This window comes from Scyliorhinus canicula, chromosome 7, assembly GCF_902713615.1.
Source record: "Scyliorhinus canicula chromosome 7, sScyCan1.1, whole genome shotgun sequence".
Lineage (NCBI taxonomy): Eukaryota > Metazoa > Chordata > Chondrichthyes > Carcharhiniformes > Scyliorhinidae > Scyliorhinus > Scyliorhinus canicula.
Genome location: NC_052152.1, coordinates 59,433,738 through 59,461,540, shown reverse-complemented (window position 1 = coordinate 59,461,540; position 27,803 = coordinate 59,433,738). Strand labels below are relative to the sequence as shown.

The 27,803-nt window shown below is 44.1% G+C and overlaps 1 protein-coding gene across 5 annotated transcripts in view; it reads left to right on the top strand.

The window, feature by feature from the left end:
- The window catches only part of usp9 (ubiquitin specific peptidase 9), a 379,823-nt gene extending 363,877 nt beyond the window's left edge, over positions 1-15,946 (top strand). For all 5 annotated transcript variants that reach the window (XM_038802114.1, XM_038802113.1, XM_038802112.1 and 2 more), the window contains 4 exons: positions 3,768-3,924; positions 7,789-8,001; positions 8,549-8,644; positions 14,160-15,946. In XM_038802114.1, the coding sequence (XP_038658042.1) occupies positions 3,768-3,924; positions 7,789-8,001; positions 8,549-8,644; positions 14,160-14,294 (601 nt within the window). In that variant the 3' untranslated portion in view covers positions 14,295-15,946. The remainder of the gene's footprint in view (positions 1-3,767; positions 3,925-7,788; positions 8,002-8,548; positions 8,645-14,159) is intronic.
- Positions 15,947-27,803: the final 11,857 nt, after the last annotated feature.

Below are 27,803 nucleotides of genomic sequence, written 5' to 3'. Positions count from 1 at the left end.
ACTGTATACGGCTCTGGTCAGACCCCATTTGGAGTATTGTGAGCAGTTTTGGGCCCCGTATCTAAGGAAGGCTGTGCTGGCCTTGGAAAGGGTGCAGAGGAGGTTCACAAGAATGATCCCTGGAACGAAGCGCTTGTCGTATGAGGAACAAGGACTCTGGATCTGTACTCATTGGAGTTTAGAAGGATGAGGGGGATCTTATTAAAACTTACAGGATACTGCTTGGCCTGGCTAGAGTGGACGTGGAGAGGATGTTTTCACTTGTAGGAAAAACTAGAAGCAGAGGACACCATCTCAGACTAAAGGGACGATTCTTTAAAACCGAGATGAGGAATTTCTTCAGCCAGAGGGTGGTGAATTTGTGGAACTCTTTGTCGCAGAAGGTTGAGCTTTTTTTTTTATAAATGTTTTTTATTCAGTTTTCATGTTTTATATTGAACAAATTGTTAGAGAGAGAGAAAAAAAAAGAACACGTAAAAATTAACATATATATTTACAGGTAAGCATCTTCGTAATAATAATTGTGGCCTTCCCCCCTTTAGCCGGCATACATATTTTGCATTCCCCAATATGGCCGAGGCACATGTTTATTGGCATTTATTTAGTTTGGTTTTGCGCCTTAGCTAGCCATCAAACCCCCGTAACAAACCCTTAGCGCCCCCACCCCCCGGCTACCTTCCCCCGACTATTCTTCCTCTTGTACGTTGGCCACAAACAGGTCCCGGAACAATTGCATGAATGGCTCCCACGTTCTGTGGAAGCTGTTGTCCGACCCTCGGATGGCGAATTTGATTTTCTCCATTTGGAGAGATTCCGAGAGGTCGGACAGCCAGTCTGCAGCTCTGGGCGGTGCTGCTGACCGCCAGCCAAACAGGATTCTACGGCGGGCGATCAGGGAGGCAAAGGCAAGGGCGTCCGCCCTCCTCCCCAGGAATAGATCTGGCTTGTCTGAAACCCCGAAGACCGCCACTATCGGGCATGGCTCCACCCTCACCCCCACCACTTTGGACATAGCCTCGAAGAAGGCTGTCCAGTATTCCACAAGTCTGGGGCAAGACCAGAACATGTGGGCGTGGTTGGCCGGGCCTCTTTGGCACCGTTCACATCTGTCCTCCACCTCCGGGAAGAACCTACTCATACATTTCTCGTTAAGTGGGCTCTATGTACCACTTTTAGTTGCGTCAGGCTGAGCCTTGCGCACGTGGAGGTGGAGTTGACCCTATGCAGTGCTTCGCTCCAGAGTCCCCACCCTATCTCCATCCCCAAGTCGTCCTCCCATTTCCTCCTTGTTGCGTCCAGTACGGTGTCGTCCCTTTCTGCCAGTCGGTCATACATGTCGCTACAGTTCCCTTTCTCTAGGATACTTGCGTCCAGTAGGTCTTCCAGTAGTGTCTGTCGTGGCGGTTGTGGGTACGTCCTTGTCTCCTTTCGTAGGAAGTTTTTGAGCTGCAGGTACCGTAGCTCATTCCCCCCAGCTAGCCGAAATTTCTCTGTCAGTTCGTCCAGTGTTGCGATCCTGTCGTCCGTGTATAGGTCCCTGACACTGTCGTCCCCCCCCCCCCCCCCCCCCCCCCTCCCCTGTCCTGCCTCCACCTTTTGAAGGTGGCGTCAGTCAGTGCTGATTTGAACCTATGGTTGTTGCAGATGGGAGCCTTGTCCGACATTTTGTTCAGGCCAAATTGCTGCCGCAGTTGGTTCCAGGATTGGAGGGTGGCTGTCACCACTGGGCTGCTGGAGTGTTTTTTGGGTGGGGATGGGAGTGCTGCCGTGGCGAGGGCCCGGAGGGAGGTCCCCATGCAGGAGGCCGCCTCCGCACGCACCCACTCGGCTTCTGGCTCCTGGATCCATCCCCTTACTCGCTCGGCTGTTGCCACCCAGTGGTAGAATTGTAGATTCGGGAGGGCTAGCCCCCCCCCCTGGATTTTGTTTTCTGTAGGACCTTCTTTGGGATCCTAGCATTTTTACCCCCCATACGAACGCCATGATAAGTTTGTCCAGCGCTTTGAAGAAGGCCTTGGGGATGTAGATCGGAATGGATCTAAACAGGAAGAGGAACCTGGGCAATACGTTCATTTTGATCGTCTGGACTCTCCCCGCGAGGGAGAGTGGGAGTGTGTTCCATCTTTGCAGGTCCTTTTTTACTTCCTCCGCCAGGCTGGTGAGGTTCCATTTGTGGATCCCTTTCCAGTCATGGGCTATTTGGATCCCCAGGTAGCGGAATTTATGTCGGGCTTGTTTGAACGGCAGCCCCTTCAGTGCTCTCTCTCCCCCCCCCCCCCCCCCCCCCTTGCTGGTGTACTGGGAAGATCTCGCTTTTGCTCATGTTGAGTTTGTAGCCCGAGAAGGCTCCAAACTCTTTCAGGAGCGCGATGATTCCGTCCATGCTGCTTTGTGGGTCCGAGATGTAGAGGAGCAGATCATCTGCATAGAGTGAGGCTCTGTGCTCTCTGCCTCCCCTTCGGATCCCCCTCCAATTATTTGCTGCCCTGAGCGCAATTGCTAGCGGTTCGATTGCTAGTGCGAACAGCAGCGGAGACAGTGGGCATCCTTGTCTGGTGCCCCTGTGCAGCTGGAAGTATTGGGAGTTGGTATTGTTGGTCCGTACACTCGCCATGGGGGCGTTGTATAGGAGCTTTACCCGAGCGGTGAACCCTGTTCCAAGCCCGAACCTCTCCAGTACCTCTGAGGTATTTCCATTCGACTCTGCCGAAGGCCTTTTCAGGTTGAGCTTTTTGACCATGACGCTGGACCATCATAGCCAAACCCGAATCTTGACCTCATGCACAATGAAGCACTTGAACCAGCATAGATCACAGGAATTGTCATCAGGAATTGGAACTCAAGCTGGTGCAGATTTTTTCTTCCTAGCTGAGGGCTAGTGACTTAGTGTGGCTACTGTTGGTCATGCTAAACTAGGCTGATTTGTCACAGAACTGGGATATTTTACTCTGCTGCATGGAAGTGTATATTACCTTTACCAAGTGCACAATTAGAAAGCACTCTTGATCAGTTTAAGATTCTCAAGCCACAGTGTATTCCTAATTCTTGAGCCAAACAGTCAATTGATTATTTTGGAAAAATAATTTTAGCTGCTAATGTACGTTGGTTGATGAAACCTTTGTAGAAAACAGTTTGATTTACTTGTCCATGTACTTCAGATAAATAGATTGTTTACTTCAAATTGTCAGCTGTAATTTTAATATATCCAGCATTTGCTGGAGATTTGTTCCAATTTAGCCATATAAGGTTAATATAAGGCTAATATTTTTCGCGCCTTTTTGCTACTAGATTTGTGTTTATTTGTAAACTTAGATCGCTTTCAAGTGTACTTAAACCTTTTAACAGTAAATCATGACTTAATGGTAAGGGGCTTGCTTAACAAAGCTAGATCTTATGTGTTCATTCGCAAGGCTATCTATATGTATCTGGAATGTTGTGTGTTTTGGATGCCGTACGGAGTGTTGAAGATGGATTGGAGGAAAGTGGTATGGATCCATGGTTGTAAATGAGAGAAAATACAGGAGGGTACTTAGTCTCTTCGGGGGTAGGAATAATGTAGATGGGGGGGAGGGAGTACATGCTCCATCACACTTCTCAGCATTGATATATTGCAGAGCCTGCAGTTTTTGGAATAGATTATGTCCTTGTCTGTTTAGTTAAGGGCAGGGACCTGAAATATTGAGTTGAAGGATACAAATGCGTCTGAGTGCCTCTTTCCAAATCTCCATTCAAATACTAAAGGTTGTAAAATGTATCTTTTCCCACAGAATTCATAATGCCCTGAAAGGAATTCCTGATGACCGGGACGGGCTGTTTGACACCATCCAGCGTTCTAAAAATCACTATCAGAAGAGAGCATACCAGTGTATTAAATGCATGGTTGCTCTCTTCAGCTCATGTCCTGTAGCCTACCAGATTCTCCAGGTGAGCATTTTTTTAAATAAGATGCCAGAAGCAACCACAAAGGTTTCTTTCAGGGTTTGGTTCAACTGTTCTTGCTCATGTCCCCTGCAATCAGTTCAACTCCATGTATGAATTGCCATGTCCTTCATCAAAGTAAAAATCTTTCTTATTGAGTGGTTTACAAGATGAAATGATGGTAATTCATCGGTGTTGTAAAACCATGTTGGGCTTTCCAGAGGGACTTAATTAATGTGAAAAATATAGAATTATTGATTATTAATGTCTCATGTGATTTCTTTAGGTGAGACGATCATTTGACCTAACAACTTGCCTGTCGTTGATGGCCATTAAATCTAATTTCCAGGGCAGCACGGTGGCGCAGTGGTAGCACTGCAGTCTCACGGTCCCAGGTTCGATCCCGGCTCTGGGTCACTGTCAGTGTGGAGTTTGCACGTTCTCCCCGTGTTTGCATGGGTTTCGCCCCCACAACCCAAAGATGTGCAAGGTAGGTGGATTGAACACGCTAAATTGCCCCTTAATTGGAGAAAAAATGAATTGGGTACTCTAACTTTAAAAAATTTAAAATCTGATTTTCAAATTTGAGAAAATGCTTAAATTAATAACAGTATGTCACATCATCAGTAGCTGGGGGTTGGCTGAGGGTACTTGCAAAGAAAAAACAAATCTCACCCTGACTTTTGAAGTCTCAATTGTGTGAGTGCAAAACCTTGTGCCTTGGGCTACCTGTGTGACGTGGAGAGCATCCCTGAACAATTTGTTTTTTGAGTACCTGATTATTTTCTTTTCCAATTAAGGGGCAATTTGGTGTGGCCAATCCACCTACCCTTCACATCTTTGGGTTGTGTGGTGAGAATGTGCAAACTCCACACAGACAGTGACCCAGGGCTGGGATCGAACCTGGGACCTTGGTGCCGTGAGGCAGCAGTGCTAACCACTGCTCCACCGTGCTGCCCCTATCTCTGAACAATTAATTAAAAGCAACAGGGGGTTTTCACCTAAGTGACCTGAGCTGTTCTGAAACTGATTTATAAACACATAGCAACAGTAAATGCCTTGTTTTTTTTTATAAATTTAGATTACCCAATTATTTTTTCTATTAAGGGGCAATTTAGCGTGGCCAATCCACCTACTCTGCACATTTTGGGTTGTGGGGGCGAAACCCACGCAGACACGGGGAGAATGTGCAAACTCCACACGGACAGTGGCCCAGAGCCGGGATCGAACCTGGGACCTCAGCGCTGTGAGGCGGTTGTGCTAACCACTAGGCCACCGTGCTGCCCTGCAAATGCCTTGTTGCTTAATTTTAATATACTTTACCTTTCCAGGGTAATTGGAGGTAGTTCGAACACTTCTTGGGTCCAGAAATGGCAGCCCATGGCCCATTTGCAAATTACCCTGGAAAGGCAAAGTAACTCAAAACTTTAAATAATAGGTCAATTTTTTTTATAAATTTGAGCACCCAATTGATTTTTTCCAATTAAGGGGCAATTTAGCCTGGCCAATCCACCTACCCTGCATATCTTTGGGTTGTGGGGGCGAAACCCATGCAGACACGGGGAGAATGTGCAAACTCCACACGGACAATGACCCAGAGCCGGGATCGAACCTGGGACCTCAGCGCCGTGAGGCTTCAGTGCTAACCCACTGCGCCACCATGCTGCCCCAATAATAGGTCAATTTAACTGTCTATGCGGAGTCTGCACATTCTCCGTGTCTGCGTGGGTTTCCTCCAGGTGCTCTGGTTACCTCCCACAGTCCAAAGATGTGCAAGTTAGGTGGATTGGCCATGCTAAATTGCCCTTTGTCCAAAAGATGGGCCGGTGCAGTTACCGGGATATGGTGGAGGTGTGGGCTTAAGTAGGATGCTTTTTCCAAGGGCTCGATGGGCTGAATGGCCTCCTTCTGCACTGTAAATTCGATGATTCTATGCTGCTACTGCACAGTGGTTGCACAAGTGGCATTTTCCATTAACACAATGCTGCCATCAGTTCAAAAAACATTGTCTACCACATACAGGGTAATTTGCAAATGGGCCATGGGTTGTCATTTCTGGACCCAAGAAGTGTCCAAACTACCTCCAATTACTCTGCAACGGCAAAGTTTATTAAAATTTAGCAGCGAGACATTTACTGCCGCAACTATGCAATACTGAGTGGTATTTTCCACTGAAAGGATGCTGCAAAAATGAATTCTACCTGCCACAGTTGTGCAATGCTGTGTCTAAATTTCAGTGCATTTGCTTGTTGCAGCTCTCCCATCAATGGTTGTTGACCCTGTCATGTGAGATTACCTTTAAGAAATGGGTGTTTATAAATGGGTATGTAGATAAATATCTGTAGTGAGACTACCTTTAAAAAATAGGTGTTTAAGAAATGTACCTTTAAGAAATGGGTGTTTATCAGTGATGTCAGAGTGTGGGTGGAGCTGGGCTGTATCAGCTTTTTACTTTTGTTTTAGGCTGTTTGCTGCAGGGTGTTTTATAGTTTCGTTTTCAGTGTTGGAGCTGAAGCCAGACAGAGCAGGTGTACTGTTGTTCTCTCGGCCATGAAAAGACTATCTCTTGATCATTTGGTGAATTCAGAATTATAAATGTTCTCAGTAGTGAATGTAACCCTAATGTGCTTCTGTTAAAAGGTGTTTCTTTTGTCTTCTGGATGTTGTTTGGGAAGTTATTAAGGATTGCTTAGTGTTGTATTCTTTGGGGGTTGTATTTGAATTGATGGTTGCTAAGCTGTTCACTGTATGTTTTAAGATGTTCACTATGTTTTAAAAAGGTTAACTTGAGTTCATAGAATGAACATTGTTTTGCTTTAAAAAATACTTTTCCATTTCTGCTGTACCACACCTGTAGAGTGGGCCTTGTGTTCCCCATACCATTAAACGTTGTGGGTCAGGTGAATTCCATGATACACTTTGGGGTTCTCTAAACCCTGGCCCATAACAACCCATGGACTGTACGACAGAGTACCGGGGAATAGCCTGGAGAATGTATGCCGCGCCGCTCTTTTGAATTCACAGTTGAGTTATTGAAAATGTTATTTTACAGTGTTGAAGTGCGGCAGCATTGAGCCTAATAACTGGGAAGAGCTTGCTACCAGTCACTCAGAATGGTGACAACCTATCAATCAATTTGTATCACACTTTCAGTCTTAATTATAAAGCAGACAGAAGCAGAGTAGGAAAGAAAAGAAAGCAAATCCATCACTCCAGATCCCACTAACTACTGCGACATCCTGCCCCACATGCCTAAAGGTGTGGCGAGTTGAGAGTCACAAGACCCATGGCAGTAACTTGCATCCCTGAGTAGGTATCATCCTTGAAACGAGATACAGCCGGTGATGATGACTATTAAATATTGAATCGAGGTTATATGCGATAATCAAGAAAGAGAACTTGGATTGTATTTCCTCTGACCCTGCACTACATTTTTACCGTATAAGAAATCTAATGTGAATATTTGTGCCTTGCTATTGTTAGATATTGCAGAACCAACTGATGAATTTTCCTGAAATATGTGGATGTATAGTATTCAATGATATTTCATTCGGAGTTGTTCAAGAACACTAGTTGACCAAACTTAGCCTTCCTAGTCCGGGGACCAGTTACACCTCTGTTCCTCAGGAAAACTCAACTTCATGGAGACAAGGCATCAAATGTAGCCCTTTCCTAGACGAAATAGTGCAGTGTCACACCGTGTTTTTATGCAGAATCGGTAACAAAAGAAAGACATGCATTTATAATAGTGTCTTTCACCAACTTCGGCATCCTGAAGTGTTTATAACCATTAAAGGACTTTGGAATTGTAGTAAGTGTTGTACAGAATCTGACTAAGTTTTAAACATACATTTGTTGCTGATTATACAGAGTAATGGGGATCTGAAAAGGAAGTGGACCTGGGCTGTAGAGTGGCTTGGAGAAGAGCTGGAACGTAGGCCATATCCTGGAAATCCACAGTATACCTATAACAACTGGTCACCCCCTGTACAGAGCAATGAAACATCAAATGGTTACTTCCTGGAGAGGTCGCACAGTGCCAGGATGACTCTTGCAAAAGCATGTGAGCTATGTCCAGAAGAGGTAAGGAGTTGAGAAGTTTCTATCTTGGATATTGAAAACTTCAAGTACATTTCAAATTGCAGAGTTAGTACTGCCCCTCCCACTACCTCTCTGGGTCTCCCCTCCCCCCTGCCTCTGGGTCTCCCCTCCCCCCTGCCTCTGGGTCTCCCCTCCCCCCGCTTCTCTGGGTTCCCTCTCACCCCACCTCTGGGACTCTCCTCTCCCTGCCTCTTTGGGTCGCCCTTCTCTCTCTCTCTCTTCTCCCTCTCTCTCTTCTCCCCCCTGGCTATCTGGGTTGTCTCTCTCCCTTCCCCGGACTCTGCGCCGCCCTTCTCACGCCGCCTTTGCCCCACCTCTGCGCCGCCCTCCCCCCTTTCTGCGCCGCCCATCCTCACTTCTTTGCGCCGTTCTCTTCCCTGGCTCTGTGCCCACTCAAACAACATGCTGAAACACTATCCCTAAAAGGTTTGCACTCCCTCTTTTCAGCATCCAACTTGCTCTTTAATATATGTTTTAACATCTTCCTGTGCATGTTCCTAGTTGCTTAGTCAACATATTTTCATTTTAGGAGCCAGATGATCAAGATGCACCAGATGATCATGATTCTTCCCCACCAGAAGATGCTCCTTTATACCCTCATTCACCAAACTCCCAGTATCAACAAGTAAGTCTTCTGTCTTATATTGCTTTGTTTTTCTTTCATTGTGCCTGCTAAAATAATTTGTTCCTGTGCATTAAATCCTTAGGTCAACTTTGGGTTTGCTAAATGAAAATTGAAGTTCCATGTAAAACAACGTTATAGCTATGTCGCACTTTCTTACCATGCGTGTCCATTTAAATAAGCATTTGGTGATTTAAACGTCTTGAAATACTATTTAAAACCCCTTTTGAGATACATTGCAAATTTTAATTTGGGAGGTAAACATCAGCTTATAATTACATCTAACAATATAAATGGTACATAATTTCAGTTCACCAACTTTCGAAGGAAGAAAGTAGCCGATCCTCATGATTTAGAAGTACAGTTTCACATCCAAGTAAATTGGAATATACATGCATCAAATAACATTTCATTTTTCTTTTGGCTTTTGAAGTAAACTTCTGCATCTTTATATTGAAATCCACAATGTATCATCGCTGCATTAATCCATGAGCATAGATATGTATTTGACTACTAATTTGTCATCACCTGAAGTTACTTGTGAGTTACTTTTCTCATGCAAGTTGAAGTGATAAATTGCAACTTGGGTTGAAGACCTCACACCCTAGAGGCTTTTCACAGTAACTTCATTTGAAGCCTACTTGTGACAATAAGCAATTTTCATTTCATTTCATTTCAATTTTTGTGTACATCTCTTCAAACTCTGTTTTCTGAATAATTTGTTTTGATTTCTTATACCGGCTCCCTTTGTTTTACCTTGCTGGCAGAGTCTAGCTGATCGAGAACAGAGCAGCCAAGTGATTTACATGCACAGACTGTAGTCATCAAATTATTTTCACTATGTAAAGTTTATTTTATTCCCCTTTTAGTCCCCAGGCCAGCAACTGTTTAGTAATTAGGAGTTGTGTAAGAGTGACTCTGATTTATCACATTTTGAAGAAAGCATTTGAGCTGTATTTGCCAGTTACATTCCATGGTACTGTTAGATTGGGAATTGAACATTCCACTTTGATGGTCTGTAGGTGCTCCGTGTATTTTGTTTTGACCAACTTGATGACACAAGGAGAAAAATAGAGAGGCTTGTTCAAATCCTACCTTCTCTGAAATAGAAAAGTGACTACAGAACTGGATCTTAAAACAGCATTTTCTGTTTAACTGCGTTTTGACAGCTATGTTGGAAAAGGAGAGAGGAGCACTTATTCAAAGTGACCAGTCCTGCCATTACTATTTTAATCCTTTGACCATAAATTTTCACTAAATATTTGTCATTATATTTCAACATTAATTTTTAGAAACTAAATCCAATTTTTATTATTGTTAGCCATCTAGATGCATATCTAGTAGATGTAACTTTTTTGCTATGTAGAAATGCATGGCTGGCAGGGATCATTTTTGATTACTTTGCAAAGCCTCCTTATGGCTTGCTCAAAAGAGTATCGGTCACGGCCTTTTTGTGCAGGCTGTCTACCATTTCAGCATTGAATGTTGCAGAGAGCCCTATTTGGGGAAAGGTTATTGAAAATGAGAGTTCAGGATCACTGTCCGTGTGGAGTTTTCACATTCTCTCTGTGTCAGCGTGGGTCTCCCCACAACCCAAAAATGTGCAGGGTAGGTGAATTGGCTAAATTGTCCCTTTAATTGGGAAAAAAAATTGAGAGTTCTGAGACTATTTGGCTGAATTTGATTAACTGTACAGAAATCGGAAGTGCATAATTTTGCATGTGAATGATTCAGTTCCTGCTTTGTGGCATCTTTACCTCCTTGAGATACTGGGAAGCCCTATTACTTTCATACTAAAATAAAATGCTCCATACCAATAAAAACATACCAAGTCATAACTACTGCTGAAGAACCTCTCAAGCCCTGGTAAAAAAAATGTTTTTATTTGAATAATGTCAAGTTTTCCATTAAGATTCATAGATTTTTTTTTTGAAGTTTCTATAAAATCTATTTAAATAAAGGCTAATCAGTATATTTTACTAAAACTAAAGCAAAATGCTACAAAATACTCAACACATCTGGCAGCATCTGTGAAGAGTAGAAAGCCTTTCAGGTTGATATTTCATCAGAAGAACTACACTTAACATCCTGGTTTGCTGTCTGAGAGTTTTTCCATGCGTTTGGTTGGTTGCACTGTTTAATGATATCACTGTTGCTGAACGCATGATGATCCCCCTTAACTTTGTGCAAGATTCAAATTAATGTTGGAAAATCTAAGCCAGAGAGATTGCTCGGTCCTTGGGCGCAGCTTTCTTCAGAGATCACTGGCAAGCATCATCTTTACAAAATCTGGGCAATTCTTTGTAATATTTTGTTATTTCCATTAAAATATTAAGTGTTAATTTTTTATAATGTTAATGGCTTCTGAAACTTCACACTCCTGCCACTGGTGGTGATATAACACCTCATTTGAAGAAGGGTATAGTTAATTACATGAAAAAAGTTTGATCTTTTTGTACTCTAAATGCACATTGGGATTTATGATGGAAAAGGTTAATGGGAAATGCAGATGGAGGCAATATTTTAAATATATTCCAACAGTACCTCCTTGCATTTTGAATAGCACCTTTTTTATTCGTTCGCGCGTTTTGACTGTCACTGGCTAGGCCAGCATTTATTGCTCATTCGTAATTGTCTTTGAGAAGGTGGTGGTGTATTGCCTTCTAGAACTGCTGAAGTCCATGTGGTACACTCATGGAGCTGTTAGGGAGGAAGTGCCAGGATTTTGACCCAGGAGCAGTGAAGGGATGAGTAATGTTATGGTGATGGGGGTAGGTGGCATTTAGAGATGAAGAGAATATTGGATTGATAGCTCATTCGTATATGACACAGATTCCAAACTCTTAATTCATCTCATGATGAGTTGAGGTCACTTGGCAGATAAAGCATGGTTAACAAGTAGGCACAACTCATGTAAGAAATGTCAATTTAAAAAAAAAAAAATTCAGAGTACCCAATTATATTTTTTCTAATTAAGGGTCAATTTAGCGTGGCCAATCCACCTAACCTGCATATCTTTGGGTTGTGGGGGTGAAACCCATGCAGACATGGGGAGAATGTGCAAACTCCACATGGACAGTGACCCAGGGCTGGGATTCTAACCTGGGACCTCGGCGCCGTGAGGCAGAAGGGCAAACCCACTGCGCCACCGTGCTGCCCTGGGGTTATCAAGAATAAGGAACTTCAACAAATGACTGGATCATCGGAACAGGAATAGCCCATTTCACCTCTTGCATTAAATAAGATCTGTCTGATTTGTGACCTAACTCTCTATGGCAGCCTTTCCCCACGACTAAATATCTATGGATAACAAAAATCCATCAATCTCACATTTAAATTCAAGAATGGATTTATCAATTGCCATTTACAAAAAAGAGTTCCAAACTTCTGCCACCATTTTTGTGTTTCCTAATTTCATTCCAGAAAGACCTAACTCCAATTTCTGAGCCCATTAGTCCTGGACTCCTAAATCAGCAGGAATACCTTTGAAAACTTGCATCAGATTGTCGTTAACCTCAATTCCAGGGAATACATCCTTAGCTTGAGTAACGTTTCCTTGTAACGTGCACTCAGAATTCGAGTATTGTTCTGGTAAACTTATGCTGAAGTTTCTCCTAGGCCAATTCCCACGGTATAGTGCCTAGAATAGCTCTCAGTATTCAAGGTGAAGCAGGACTTTCTATAGCTGAAGCATGACTTCTCGTCTCCTGTATCTCGTCATCCTGGTATAAAAGACAATACTGGAAATGGTATAAAGAGCGTTGAATATAATGCAATTTTTTTAATGAGGAAACGTTTTTAATTTTAATTCTGCTTTCAAAATAAATTGGTGGAAAATACATGTCTCTCAACGTCTGAAGACAACTTTACCAAGTAAGGAAGAAATGTGGCTTTCACAACTTCTGAATGTTTCAAATGCTTGAACTCCCTGGATGTCTTTGAAAAGTACAGAGAGATCTTTGATCTCAGAAGGCAGATGCAAGGCAGGGGCTTGGTTTGGCATCTTTTCTGAAAGATGACCCGTCAAAGATGCAACACACTTTCAGTTCTTCTGAGGTGGCAGTCTAGGTTGTGTTCAAACCTCAGATTTTAGAATGAAAAAACACTCCAATTAGACCATCATCTAAGTTATTCTGAGTTGCTTTACCTGAAAGAATATTTCTAAAAGACAAGGATGGACCTTGCAAGCTGAATATGTTGTCTTTATTTTTTTTCTGATATGTACAAGTACAGCCTGTGTCAATTTCGTTTTTTATACCACCTTTACTCTTTCCCCTTCCACCTGTGAGAAAGTGAGCAGCTGTGCTATATAGCTTGTTATGCACATTCCCCCCATGTCTGCGTGGGTCTCACCCAGCAACCCAAAAATGCGCAGGATAATTGAATTGGCTGTGCTAAATTGCCCCTTAATTGGAAAAAAATAATTGGGTACTCAAAAATTTATTAAAATTTCAAAAAAATTTAGAATACCCCATTCATTCCTTTAAAATTTATTAAAAATAAGAAATTAACTCTTAATTTTAAAAAATACCCCGTCTTTGGTCTCGAGACTTTTCTCTGCAGACTCCGAAACAGCAGGCAAGAAACATTTGGGAGAGAGAGCAACACACAACCTCTCCTCTCAGTATCCAGGGGTTTTCTCCCTGGGTTCTCTGAAAACACCTCACCTGATGAGACGCAATCGCTGTCTATTGCCGGGAGAATATGATCATTGGCCAATTCATTGTCCACCAGCCAATCAATCAAACCAAATCCCTTTGATCTCTCGGGTGCCATAAAGGTTGAGTTCTTCTGTTCACAATCATGGGCAGCAGGGTAGCATGGTGGTTAGCATCAATGCTTCACAGCTCCAGGGTCCCAGGTTCGATTCCCGGCTGGGTCACTGTCTGTGTGGAGTCTGCACAACCTCCCCCTGTGTGCGTGGGTTTCCTCCGGGTGCTCCGGTTTCCTCCCACAGTCCAAAGATGTGCGGGTTAGGTGGATTGGCCATGCTAAATTGCCCGTAGTGTCCTAAAAAGTAAGGTTAAGGGGGGGGTTGTTGGGTTACGGGTATAGGGTGGATACGTGGGTTTGAGGAGGGTGATCATGGCTCGGCACAACATCGAGGGCCGAAGGGCCTGTTCTGTGCTGTACTGTTCTATGTTCTATGTTCAATCAAAATCTCCATAGCACCGTGTACTATTTCGCAATGTTTGAGTTCCTCACTTCCCTGCTCAACTTAAAGGTATTTCTCTATTAAAGATCCATGGACCAAAAACAATAATAACAAAAAGTAAAAGAAATAGAAAATAAGGTAATCAACAGGAAGGACGCTCCAGGCTTCCCCAACAATCCAATTGTGATTGGGAACATGCTCACTGTACATCACTGTCATTGTGTGCCACTGCATTTCTTTGCTGATTGATGTATTTAAAACATATTCTGCATTTTACTTTACTTAGAGTAACAGACATATAAAATGTGGAACCTTAATTAATTTTGCTCCTAATGCATTTTCAATTTATCTTTAAATTCACAGAATAACCATTTGCATGGACAGCCATATACCGGTCCAGTGGCACACCATATGAACAACCCTCAGCGAACAGGTCAGCGAGCACAAGAAAATTGGGAAGGCAGTGAAGACATTCCTGCATCACAGGCAAAAGATTAACTTGCAGATAATTCTCCAATGTATCTGATAAAGACACTGGCTCTAGCACATGCCCAGGCCTTACACTTCAACCTTCTCTGGGTCTGTCTACACCAGTGCAAGAAACACCTTTTTAAAAAAGAAACTGTCCAATCTGGAGTGGAGAGAGTCTATTCACTGTCTGCCCTGCAGAGCAATGCTGTTGACATATAACCTGCCTGCAGTGGAAAAGTGTATAGTGTTTTGTAATAAATGGCCTGATGCTAATGTATAAATGGCAAGGTGTATATAGTATATTAATGTTTGACTGTTAATTCCTCAGCAATGCTGATTTGCTTGAGGAGTGTTGCAGACCTACAAAACACACAAAATCTAATCTTTGCTTTATCAGCTGTGCTCAGCTTTGAGGGTTTCCTGCCGAATGGCAGTGTGAATCAGATTATTTTCAAAATACATGGCCATGTCAACCAGACAAAAAAAATTAACTCATGCCACCGGAGTTGCTTTTACTTTGAGTTATTTGATGGTGACTTTTTAACATTTGGTTGATGTGGGACAATGGTGATGTAACGTTGATCTGGAACTCTTTTTCATTGCCTTTTTTCATTCTGGTATTAGTTGAATCATTTTGATGCTCTAGTTATGCTGTAACATTTAGCATGGCTTCACACCAAATTAGTGTAGCCAATGAGAAAAGATGATTCTAATGACAGCAGTTTTTTAATCCCTGAGCAACAAATGCTCTGCTCAGAGCGTTTTCTTTTTTGTTACACCTTGATGGTTCAATTGGATAAAAATGTGAGTATAAGTGGCTTTCAATTGCACATATATTCAAATCTAATATTTGACAGTCTATGGGTGGGATAAAGGATTATTAGTTTTGAATTATAGGAATTTAAAGGAAAAAAATATGCAACAGTTGCTATGCCAGGATGCCTGGAGCATAATAGACAGTACTTTGTGTGCTTGTTTTATTTCCTTGGTAGAGCTTACTTAGAATAACTTCTAAACTTCCCTCCTACTGCAGCCCAGTGAAATAGAAGTCAAGATGTACATGACTGCCACTGTGGGGCAGCTTGCTAGTGTGTTGCATTCACAATTCTACTTGAAAGCAAGAAATTGTCTTAGCTCCTTGTCCATCCTGTCAACTTAATTCAGATATAAGCAGGGTTGTAATTTTAAGAAAAACTGCTGGTTAGTCATAATTCTTGCAGGATTCTCAATTCCAGAACTAGTCTTTTGTTTATGGATTTTGAGGAAATCATCAGTAAATACTGTATTTAAAAAGGAAAAAAAAATTGGTAACTTGAATGTGTATTTTTTTGGAATTTGTCTCAAACCAAATACCCCTGCAAAACAGACTCAACCCACCCTATTATATTTAAATATTTTGCAGTTTTATTTTATAGAAATTATTTTGCTGAATTCAAAAAAGAACATGAATTAAAAGGAACATTTTTTCCTGTGTTCTTATTTAAAAAAAGAAAAAAATGACTGTGCAGAGTTCCATGCCAGGTTTTGCTGGCTTTTGTTTTGGCCATGACGTGGCGTTGAATTCTGAAACTACAGTCGCACTGTGACCTTTCACCTGGTATTTTTTTGTGCACAGAGGTATACTTACAACTAAACTCCCCCTAGCAACAATAAAGAAATTGAAATATTGACACAGTGAATACTTTGTCTGTCATTTCATTGGTATCCATGCTGAATTTCTGAAGGGTCAGTCAGCCTGAAGAATTAAATTGTGATGGACCTCGTAAGGACAACAACCCCAACCAGAGGTATATATGCTCTTGTACATTATTTAAATAGTTTCTGAGTAAGCTGAAACAGATAAGGACAGAGTTTTAGTATTAGAATAGAGGAAACACATTCTCTTGGAACCTTTAATGCTATTGAATTAGGTGTTATCATCATCATATGGAATAATATGAATTGTTATGGCCTCTGGATATTTATGACCCCAATTCAGATGAGTGTAAATATCAACATTTCCATTTCAGTTAAACCAAGGAAAATATAGTTTCCTACTTTTTCTCATCCTACTCTGGATACATGGTTCAACAAATAACAATGACTCTTTGTCCAAGTGGCGCTTCTTTGTGACCCTGAACACTAACTGGTGGATTATTTGACTTTGAAGGACATCTGAACCTGGCAGTATACTCGGCTATTATCCACCAATGTACACTTCACCAAAGATTCCTACATGAAGATCAGAGGCAAGAACACTAGATGATTTCACACAGTCCCCTATGTTCATATCTGAGGGTGATAGCCCCCTGTTATTGTCCTCACGAAGCTCAGGAAAGATATTGAAATTAATTTTATGACTTGAAATAATACTATGTGGTGCATTTACTAACTGAACCAATTACATAGCTTTTTCACAAGATATTTGGTTGACCTCAACTGCTGGATTCGTGACAGGAGAAAAATGACCAGATTCCCACTACTGTATTGATATCTGTCCAGTTATCTTGCTGGAAATGTGCTAGTGGACAGGGCTATGTTCTGCTGGGGTGACCTGACAGCAATAGCGGTAAGACTGTCATGAATAAGAACATAAGAACTAGGAGCAGGAGTAGGCCATCTGGCCCCTCGAGCCTGCTCCGCCATTCAATGAGATCATGGCTGATCTTTTGTGGACTCAGCTCCACTTTCCAGCGCGAACACCATAACCCTTAATCCCTTTATTCTTCAAAAAACTATCTATCTTTACCTTAAAAACATGTAATGAAGGAGCCTCAACTGCTTCACTGGGCAAGGAATTCCATAGATTCACAACCCTTTGGGTGAAGAAGTTCCTCCTAAACTCAGTCCTAAATCTACTTCCCCTTATTTTGAGGCTATGTCCCCTAGTTCTGCTGTCACCCGCCAGTGGAAACAACCTGCCCGCATCTATCCTATCTATTCCCTTCATCATTTTAAATGTTTCTATAAGATCCCCCCTCATCCTTCTAAATTCCAACGAGTACAGTCCCAGTCTACTCAACCTCTCCTCATAATCCAACCCCTTCAGCTCTGGGATTAACCTAGTGAATCTCCTCTGCACACCCTCCAGCGCCAGTACGTCCTTTCTCAAGTAAGGAGACCAAAACTGAACACAATACTCCAGGTGTGGCCGCACTAACACCTTATACAATTGCAACATAACCTCCCTAGTCTTAAACTCCATCCCTCTAGCAATGAAGGACAAAATTCCATTTGCCTTCTTAATCACCTGTTGCACTTGTAAACCAACCTTCTGTGACTCATGCACTAGCACACCCAAGTCTCTCTGAACAGCGGCATGCTTTAATATTTTATCGTTTAAATAATAATCCCGTTTGCTGTTATTCCTACCAAAATGGATAACCTCACATTTGTCAACATTGTATTCCATCTGCCAGACCCGAGCCCATTCGCTTAACCTATCCAAATCCCTCTGCAGACTTCCTCTGCACTTTTCGCTTTACCACTCATCTTAGTGTCATCTGCAAACTTGGACACATTGCCCTTGGTCCCCAACTCCAAATCATCTATGTAAATTGTGAACAATTGTGGGCCCAACACGGATCCCTGAGGGACACCACTAGCTACTGATTGCCAACCAGAGAAACACCCATTTATCCCAACTCTTTGCTTTCTATTAATTAACCAATCCTCTATCCATGCTACTACTTTACCCTTAATGCCATGCATCTTTATCTTATGCAGCAACCTTTTGTGTGGCACCTTGTCAAAGGCTTTCTGGAAATCCAGATATACCACATCCATCGGCTCCCCGTTATCTACTGCACTGGTAATGTCCTCAAAAAATTCCACTAAATTAGTTAGGCATGGCCTGCCTTTTACGAACCCATGCTGCGTCTGCCCAATGGGACAATTTCTATCCAGATGCTTCGCAATTTCTTCCTTGATGATAGATTCCAGCATCTTCCCTACTACCGAAGTTAAGCTCACTGGCCTATAATTTCCTGCTTTCTGCCTACCTCCTTTTTTAAACAGTGGCGTCACGTTTGCTAATTTCCAATCCACCGGGACCACCCCAGAGTCTAGTGAATTTCGGTAAATTATCACTAGTGCATCTGCAATTTCCCTAGCCATCTCTTTTAGCACTCTGGGATGCATTCCATCAGGGCCAGGAGACTTGTCTACCTTTAGCCCCATTAGCTTGCCCATCACTCCCTCCTTAGTGATAACAATCCTCTCAAGGTCCTCACCTGTCATAGCCTCATTTCTATCAGTCGCTGGCATGTTATTTGTGTCTTCCACTGTGAAGACCGACCCAAAAAACCTGTTCAGTTCCTCAGCCATTTCCTCATCTCCAATTATTAAAACTCCCTTCTCATCCTCTAAAGGACCAATATTTACCTTAGCCACTCTTTTTTGTCTTATATATTTGTAAAAACTTTTACTGTCTGTTTTTATATTCTGAGCAAGTTTACTCTCATACTCTATCTTACTCTTTATAGCTTTTTTAGTAGCTTTCTGTTGCCCCCTAAAGATTTCCCAGTCCTCTAATCTCCCAGCAATCTTTGCCACTTTATATGCTTTTTCCTTCAATTTGATACTCTCCCTTATTTCCTTAGATATCCACGGTCGATTTCCCCTCTTTCTTCCGTCCTTCCTTTTTGTTGGTATAAACCTTTGCTGAGCACTGTGAAAAATCGCTTGGAAGGTTCTCCACTGTTCCTCAACTGTTCCACCATAAAGTCTTAGCTCCCAGTCTACCTTAGCTAGTTCTTCTCTCATCCCCTTGTAATCTCCTTTGTTTAAACACAAAACACTAGTATTTGATTTTACTTTCTCACCCTCCATCTGTATTTTAAATTCCACTCTGTATTTTAAATTCCAATGCAAGCTCTAGGAAATGTCTTGGCACTCGACATCCTTCTGGACTCGATATTGTGTTCAAAAATGCTCGATCATAATCTCTGCCTCTATCTTGTTCTATGTGTTTACCTTTGTTTTATTTTTTGCTGGGTTTCTTTCTTTATTTCCACACTGCATTCAGAAGGCTGCAGCATAGCCATTCACACCACAGAAATACAACAGAGACAGAGGAACTGGGAGAATGGGATGGGAGCAGGATGTGAAGAACTGTAGGTAGCTGTGGGAGTCAATGAGTTTGTGATGAATACTGATAGACTGTCTATCATGAGAAATGGAGACATGGAGGTCAAGGAAGGAAAGGGATGAATTGTGAGACCGCATTTTGGGGTCACAAGCTCCAAGGCGGTGATGGCTGCCGCTGAGCTCAGACTGTTTCCTGAGAGCTGCAAGGGTCATTTTCAATCCTTTTTTTTTCTTTTGGCCAAACAGATTTTTGACACCTGGCACTGCTGCACTAAAGCCCAACAGCTTAAACAATTCTTATCATGCTGAATGTCTTCCTCCTCCCCCTCCCTCAGCAGGTAAGCAAGCCCCCATGCCTGCTCAACAGCTGAAAATAGCCCCTCACCCCAGCGTCACATGAAGTCTGAGATGTTAAAATGGAGCTACAGTGGGAAAATATTTGGCAGCCATGGACTAATCTAATTTAATTTCTTGATGAAGTAACAGAAGGCTGATAAAGGGAATGCAGTGAATATTTTCCGTATGGATTTAAAGAAATTATTTGTTAAAGCTGTTACTGTCGGCTGTCCCTCCATTCAAGGATGACGTCTTCTTGGGGTCACGGGTTTTTGCCATGGGTGGTCTTGTACTGAAAAGGTCAGTTCTCGCCACGCAGATCTTTGGGCCCATAAGATCAAATGTGCCAGGAGGTTGCGGGATCTGGAGTGCAGGATTTGCTTCCTTGCCTTTTCTGGCTCTGCCCCATGACTGAGGTGTTTGGACTCTTTAAGTAGGATGCAGCTTAATGAACAAGTTGTCAACATTCTGAACAATGTATCATGGACTCTTCAGAGTTATTAATATCAAAGCAGGACAGCACTGTGGCATAGTGGTTAGCACTGCTGTCTCACGCGCCGAGGTCCCAGGTTTGATCCCGGCTCTGGGTCACTGTCCGTGTGGAGTTTGCACATTCTCCCCGTGTTTCCGTCGGTTTCGCCCTCACAACCCAAAGGTGTGCTACTGTGCTGTGTAGGTGGATTGGCCACGCTAAATTGCCCCTTAATTGGAAAAAATGAATTGGGTACTCTAAATTTATTTATTTTAAAAATATATTACTATCAACGCTGCTAGGCTTCAGGGAGGGTTTCAGAGTATTTTGAAGGTTTTCTTTGTCCTACCCTGGAATGCTGGCCATTTCAAAGCTGAGAAAACAAGACCTGGTGGGGGAGATGCTTTCATCTGGAGTGTCCAATCTATTGTTTTTGCAGTTTTGCCTAAATGCTTTTGGAGTTGTCTTCTTAACACATTTGTTTGATGGTTCTCCCATTGTATCCGGAGGATGCGGCAGTGACATTGCTGATGGAAATTCCCTATTACTCTTTAGTATTGCTGATACATAGTCCAGATCTCACTGCAGTGCAGAAGTATGCTGAGGACGACAACTCTGCACACACGGACTTTTGTTGACTTCCAGAGGTCTTTGTTGTCGAGCACCAGCTGCAATAATTTGTAGAAGGCTGATCGTTGACTCGTCTGATCTGGTGTTTGATCCCCACATCCTCATTTAAGAGATGTGACTGACAAGGTATGGGAGTGTGTGACATATCCCAGAGTATCTCCTTCAACATACATGGGAGATGGAATAATTGGCAGACCAGGTGTGGTTTGATGTTTAGAGCTTTGTTTTGACAACATTCGAGGATCGGTCAAGTCTCTTGTAAGCAGAATTGAAGCGACTGAATTGAAGTGGCTTGCAAATCTGGTACAGAGTGGGCAATAACACTACAGTTATCTGTTGTGTTAGGTACACTGGTATAACACTGGATGCAGCTTAGATCAAAAAGATACTCTAGACCTTGAAGTTAGTTCGATCGGGTTTATTGAACTAATAGCACAGTTAGCACAGTTCTCTGAGAGTTCGACTCTCTGCTAACCTAAGTGTGGTTACTCTGACTGAACCAGACTAGCTCTTAGCCACGTGGTGGAGGTGTGAGATTGCAACAACACACTTGACTGACTCTCCAGCTGTTCATCAGTGGAAAGAGGCAGAGTGTGAGTGCCTCGTCTTTTATAGTCAGATCCCACCCCTGAGTCTCCTGCCTGCTTATTGGTCATGTCCTGTTCTGTGTCCATTAGCTGCCTGCCTGTATATCATTGTGTGTGTCTGCATATCATGATATTTCCCCTTTTTTAATGTTTGGATGACCTATGTGAATGTATTTACAAGAATAGGCCAATATTAACATATATACATGCAGTGGATGTGAAGATATGTGCATGTGAAAACAGCTGTCTAATGCAAGAACACAGAACAAAGCAAACAGAACAAACGTTCATAAGTCCAGCCTCTGTGGCTTGCGTCTGATCCTGGTCGACCGCCGGAGAGGTGGTGGTGGAGACGACAGCGTCTTGATGGGCGGGATTGAAGCCTGACTGGTGGCCTTGTGTGTCGAAGTATCAGGAGGTGGCAAAACAACAGAAGGAAACTGAGAAGAATGTAGTTGCGGGCAGGCAACTTTGCGCAATGCCCATCTGTTTCGTCGCACAACAGAACCATCAGCCAGACGCACAACATACGAGTGGGGGGCAGCCAGTCGAACAACGACAGCTGGAGCTGACCAGCCTCCATCAGGGATCTTGACACGAACAGTGTCTGATGGGGATAACACTGGCAAATCGGTGGCATGAGCACCTTCTGCAGCACTGGGAGGTGATTCAGGTCAGGCAAGTGTATGGCTGGAAGTGTCGTTCGCAGGTCGCTGTTCATCAGGAGTTGAGCCAGCGACATGCCAGTGGACAGTGGGGTCGCCCTGTACGCAAGCAACGTAAGGTGAATGACAGATGCAGGAACCACGGCCTTGCAGATGAGCTGCTTCACTACCTGCACCCCTTTCTCAACTTTCCGTTTGACTGCGTGTGGGCTGAAAGTGACGTGTTTGAACTGATACGACTGGGCAAACAGAGACCATTCATGGCTGCTGAAGCATGGGCCATTGCCACTCATGACAGTGAGAGGGATACCGTTCCTGGAGAACGTCTCCTGACAGGCCTTGATGACGGTCCGAGATGTGATGTCTGAGAGCTTCACGACTTCAGGGTAATTGAAAAAATAATCAATGATTAACACGTAATCACAACCGTTGCATGAAAGAGGTCGATGCCAACCTTGGACCATGGAGAGGTTTTGATTTCTTGCTGCTCAAGTGTCTCCTTACTCTGCGCTGGCTGGAAGCGTTGACAGGTCGCACAGTTAAGGACCATGTTCGCGATGCCCTGGCTAATCCCGGGCCAGTAGACAGTCTGCCTAGCTCTGCGTCTGCACTTTTCCGCACCTAGGTGGCCCTCATGGATTTGACGGAGCACCAAGCTCTGGAGACTGTGTGGCATTACAATCCGGTCCAATTTGCGGAGGATACCATCAACCACCATCAGGTTATCCTTTAGATTGAAAAATTGAGGGCACTGCCCTTTTGCCAGCCATTGGCTAGGTGTTGCGTAACATTCTGCAAGAGGGGGTCTTTGGCTGACTCCGAATCACCTTCTCATCAGATGCCGGGTGGATGCTAGCACACAGCTGCACCTGTGACTCAATGTGCCGGACGACCTTCAGAGGTTCACTAGGCACGGTAATGGAGCAGGACAGTGTATCGGCAATGATGAGCTCGTTGCCAGGTGTGTAGACCAGGTCAAAGTCGTACCTTCTGAGTTTGAGGAGGATGTGCTGCAACTGAGGCCTTATTATCCACATTAAGGTCCTTGTGGATAATGTGGACCAGGGGCCTGTGATCCGTCACGACTGTGAATGTTAGCAGGCCGTAGACATAGTCGTGAAACTTGAGAATGCCCGTGAGGAGGTCGAGGCATTACTTCTCTATTTGAGCATTCCTTTGTTCGGTAGGTGTTATTGCCCTTGATGCGTAGGCAACCGGTGCCCAGGATAAGGTATCATAGAGTTCCAGCAGGACTGCACCGATGCCATCCTGGCTCGTATCTGTCGAGATTTTTGTTTCCCTGTCTGGGTCGAAAAATGCCAATACAGATGCAGTGGTGAGCTTGGCTTTCAGCTCCAACCACTCTGCCTGATGGGCCGCCTTCCACTTGAAGGCAGTGGACTTCTTCACCAGGTTTTGTAGGGCCGTGGTGTGTGAGGCCATGTTTGGGATGAACTTGCCCAGAAAATTGACCATGCCCAGGAAGCGCAATACCGCCGCCTTGTCTTCCGGGACCTTCACGGCTGTGATGGCCTTGACCTTGTCTGTCGGGGCACATGCCCTGCTGCGAGATCTGGTCTCCTAGGAACTTGAATGTCGACATGCCAAAGCAACATTTGGCCATGTTCAGCTTCAGGCCATTGGCATGGACACAGCGGAATATCTGCTGGAGATGGCAAACATGCTGCCCAGGGGTACTGGACCATATGATGACGTCGTCCACGTGCACACGAATCCCTTCGATGCCCTCCATCATCTGCTCCATGATGCGATGAAATATCTCCGATGCCGAACGGCATACAGTTATAGAAATACCTGCCAAACTGTGTGTTGAAGGTGCAGAGCCTTCTGCTGGACTCATTCAGCTGGATTTGCCAGAATCCATGTGATGCATCTAACTTGCATGTGCCATCTCACTGGTGAGTTCCTCCCGCTTCGGGATGGGGTAGTGTTCAAGTATTATATTCTGGTTGAGATCCTTGGGATCAATGGAGACGCGCAGGTCTCCAGAGGGTTTTTTAACGCACACCATCGAGCTGACCCAGTCAGTCGGTCCAGTAACCCTGGAAATGATCCCCTGCTGCTGCAGCTCCTTGAGCTGCTCCTTCAGCGGAGCCGGGACCCGGCGTGGTGCATGGACCACTGGCTTGGCATCAGGTCGCAGTAGAATCTTGTACCGATATGGCAAAGTGCCCATCCCGTCAAACACATCTGGATACTGAGCGAGGATGTCGTCAATGCCAGCTTGAAGATCCACGTTGGAGGATGTCGTTGAATAAACCCGCTGCACCAGGTTTAGCTTTTTGCAGGCATGCGCGCCCAGTAGGGATGCCCTGTCCGGCTTGACAATTTCAAACCTTAGCCGTGCATGGGTACTCCGGTTGGAGACGGGTAGATGGCAGGACCCCAGTGCCGTGATGGCATTACTGTTATAGTCCAGGAGCTGGCAGGCTGCTGGAAGGACCTTGGGGGGGGGGGGGGGGGGGGGGGGGCTTCTTTATGCGTTTGAAGTCTGCCTGTGAGAGGAGGTTGGCAGAAGCACCTGTGTCCAGCTTGAACTGGATGGAGCAGCAGTTGACCTGCATCACCGCACGCCATTCGTCCTCCGAATCCACAGCGAGTGTGGACTGAATGCGAGATGAGTTAGGTGTGGCATGTTCACGTGTGGTAATGATGCCCACTAGGTAGGCGGACTCCAGGCACTCGGCCTCTGGATCCGTTGTACTGCCAGGATCAGAATCCTGTAATTATCGTTGCCCATTCTGGACACGCCATCATCTGAATTGGGACCACTGGCCTCTGACTGGTGGTGCAGACCTGCACAAGGCTGCATAGTGTCCAGGCTTCCCACAGTTTAAACATCGCCTGCCTCTTGCAGGGCAGTGCCCCTTTAAGTGGGTGTTGCCGCAGTTTGGGCACGTCATGACGTCGGCGTGTACATCGTCGCACATGCACAGTGTGGTCGGCAGACGTCTGCACCTGTGCAGTGTGCGTGTTGGCTTCGTTATCCCGTTCGCATCGCGTATGCGTGGGGCTCCGGGAAAAGTGCGCGAGATGGCCGCTGTCTTCAATGTTGAGGCGCTGCATCGGGAGGTGGCCTGCACACTCTCTGCCTCGTGGGAGGCAAGTTTCTCATTTTCAGCCCATTAGTATTGGGAATAGCGATTTTATTTATTTATTTATTTATTGTGTGCTCGTGCACTGTACATGTTTCAATCACAACTGGCAGGGTCATATGCTTGATTTTTAAGAGCTGCTCTCTGAGGATCAGAGTGAACTCCAAACACGATTTGGTCCCTGATCATGGAGTCAGCAATATCACCAAAGTTGCAGGACAGCGCTAGCAGGTGGAGGTTAGTTAAGAAGGCATTGAAAGATTCATGTTTACCTTGAAGACATTGTTCGAATATGTAGCGCTCGAAGATTTCATTGGTCTCCACTTCACAGTGACTATCGAACTTGTCCAGGATGGTCTGAAACTTTGTCATGTCCTGGCCTTCGGTGAAGTTAAACGCGTTGAAGAGTTGGATGGCTTGATCACCCGGTGTTGAGAGGAGAAGCGCAATCTTTCTTGTATGAGACGTGCCCTTAAGGTCTGAGGCTGCGATGTACAGCAGAAACTTTTGCTTGAATGTCTGCCAGTTGGCACTGAGATTGCAGGAGGTCCTGAGCTGGTGAGGAGCCTGAATCTTCTCCATGGTGCCGGGTTACAGTTGCTGGTCGTCATGGAGTGAACTGAGGTAAGCCACCTTAAATTAGTAGTCTCCTGGTATCATGTATTAGGTATACTGGTGTAACACTGGATGCAGCTTAGATCAAAAATATACTCCAGACCTTGAAGTTAGTTCGATCGGGTTTATTGAGCACAGTTCTCTGTGAGTTCAACTCTGCTAACTTAAGTGTGGTTACTCTATCTTACTGAACCAGACTAGCTCTTAGCCACGTGGTGGTGGTGTTAGATTGTAACAACACACTTGACTGACTCTCTAGATGTTCATCAGTGGAAAGAGGCAGAGTGTGAGTGCCTCGTGTCTTTTATAGTCAGATCCCACCCCTGAGTGTCCTGCCTGCTTATTGTTCATGTCCTGTTCTGTGTCCATTAGCTGCTTGTCTGTGCCTGCCTGTATATCATGGTGTGTGTCTGCATATCATGACATTATCCACAACAGACCATGGATGTCTCCAGTTGTCAGTTTAATTTTGGCATGTAGACAACTGAGATTAAAGAGTTTTCCATCAAGGTGGCATTTAAGATTCCCACCAGAGGGCAGTTTGAGGTGAATAGCCACTGTCAGTAGAGTGTTGGGGGCTATAAAACAGCCTGCTTGACACTGGTTTGTATTTTGAAAGCACCTGTTCTAGACCTTCGTACAGTTGCAGTCATGTCATCGTAAAGCAATTGCAGGATTGTGAAAAGGTTTCTTGACCTCCAAATCTTTGGTGCCTCCACAGAACCTCATGATTTATGGAGTTAAATGCTTTGGTCAGGTCAATGAATGCAGTGAAGAGTTCCTGGTTTTGTTCTCCACATTGAATTTAGCTGGCAACAAAGACCTTATCGAAGGTTGCCCTGGAAAGTCTAAAGCTGGTACTCCTGGAAGAATTTCTCAGCCGGAGGAAGTAGGTGATCCAGGAGATTTTGTGTTGGATTTTTCCCTAATGTGGGCAAGTGGCAAATACCTCAATGGTTTCACAGCATGGTTTATTTTCCCTTCTTGAGGATGGTTACAATAGTTGCGTTCTTGAGGGTGGGGAGATCTGTAGGATGAGTCTTGATGTTAGCAAAAGCCCACCACTTTTGAAGATCTTGGCTGGAAGATTATCAGGGCCAAAGTCTTTATTTTTCATCTGTTTGATTGTTTTTTGCAGCTCTCCATTAATGGTGATTCACCCATGGATTCTGCCACCGGAGGATAACCTGGAGAGTATCCGCTGCCACTAAATTAACAGTTGGGAAATTGTTAAAAATGTGCTTTCCAGGATTGACCAATGGCATAGTCATCTTTAAAAATGGAAACACCACCCTGTGAGCGATGAGGATTTTGTCCATATGGTATTGGTGTATGGATGTCCCTGGAAGGTTCAATAAAGCTTCTTCACATCATGATGGTCAACCTATTGTTGGATCTCTCGGGCTTTCTCTTCTGACAACTTGGCCTTTATCTTCCAGAGTTGTCTTTTGGTATCAACCTTGAACTGTTGCAAAGCTGCCTTCTTGACGGGCAACCTTGGGTTGTTGTGCCAGGCATTGAAAGCTGCTTGTTTTTGTTCCAGGAGCTCACGTATTTCAGCATAGTTTTTGTGTCGCCAGCCCTGGTGACAATGATGCCTGAACCCATTGGTCTAAACATGAGAGTCTAGTACAGCTGACTTTATTTGATCCCGCTATTCTGAAGTTGAGTTGTAAATTTGAAGATTTTCCACATTGGTTCTAAGCTGAACTTGGAATTTCACTCTTCAGTCGGGCTACTTTAGGGCTGACACATTAATCTTATTCCTCTTGGACTTTTGGATCTCCTGATGCCTTGGTGCTAGGTGGATGTTCGTTACCAATCAACAAATTCATGATCTGTCCAGCAGGCACCGGTTCCTGTATGGATCAAGTAATACAGACATGACCTTGATCTTGGTTCATACAATGACATCATCCAGGAGGTGCCAGTTGTCCATTTTTGTACCACATTATAAGGCTGGTTAACAAAATTGTGGTTCATGGCATAAAAGGATCAGTGTTAGTTTGGGGATAAAAACATTAAGGAAAGAAAACAGCGGGTTCAGG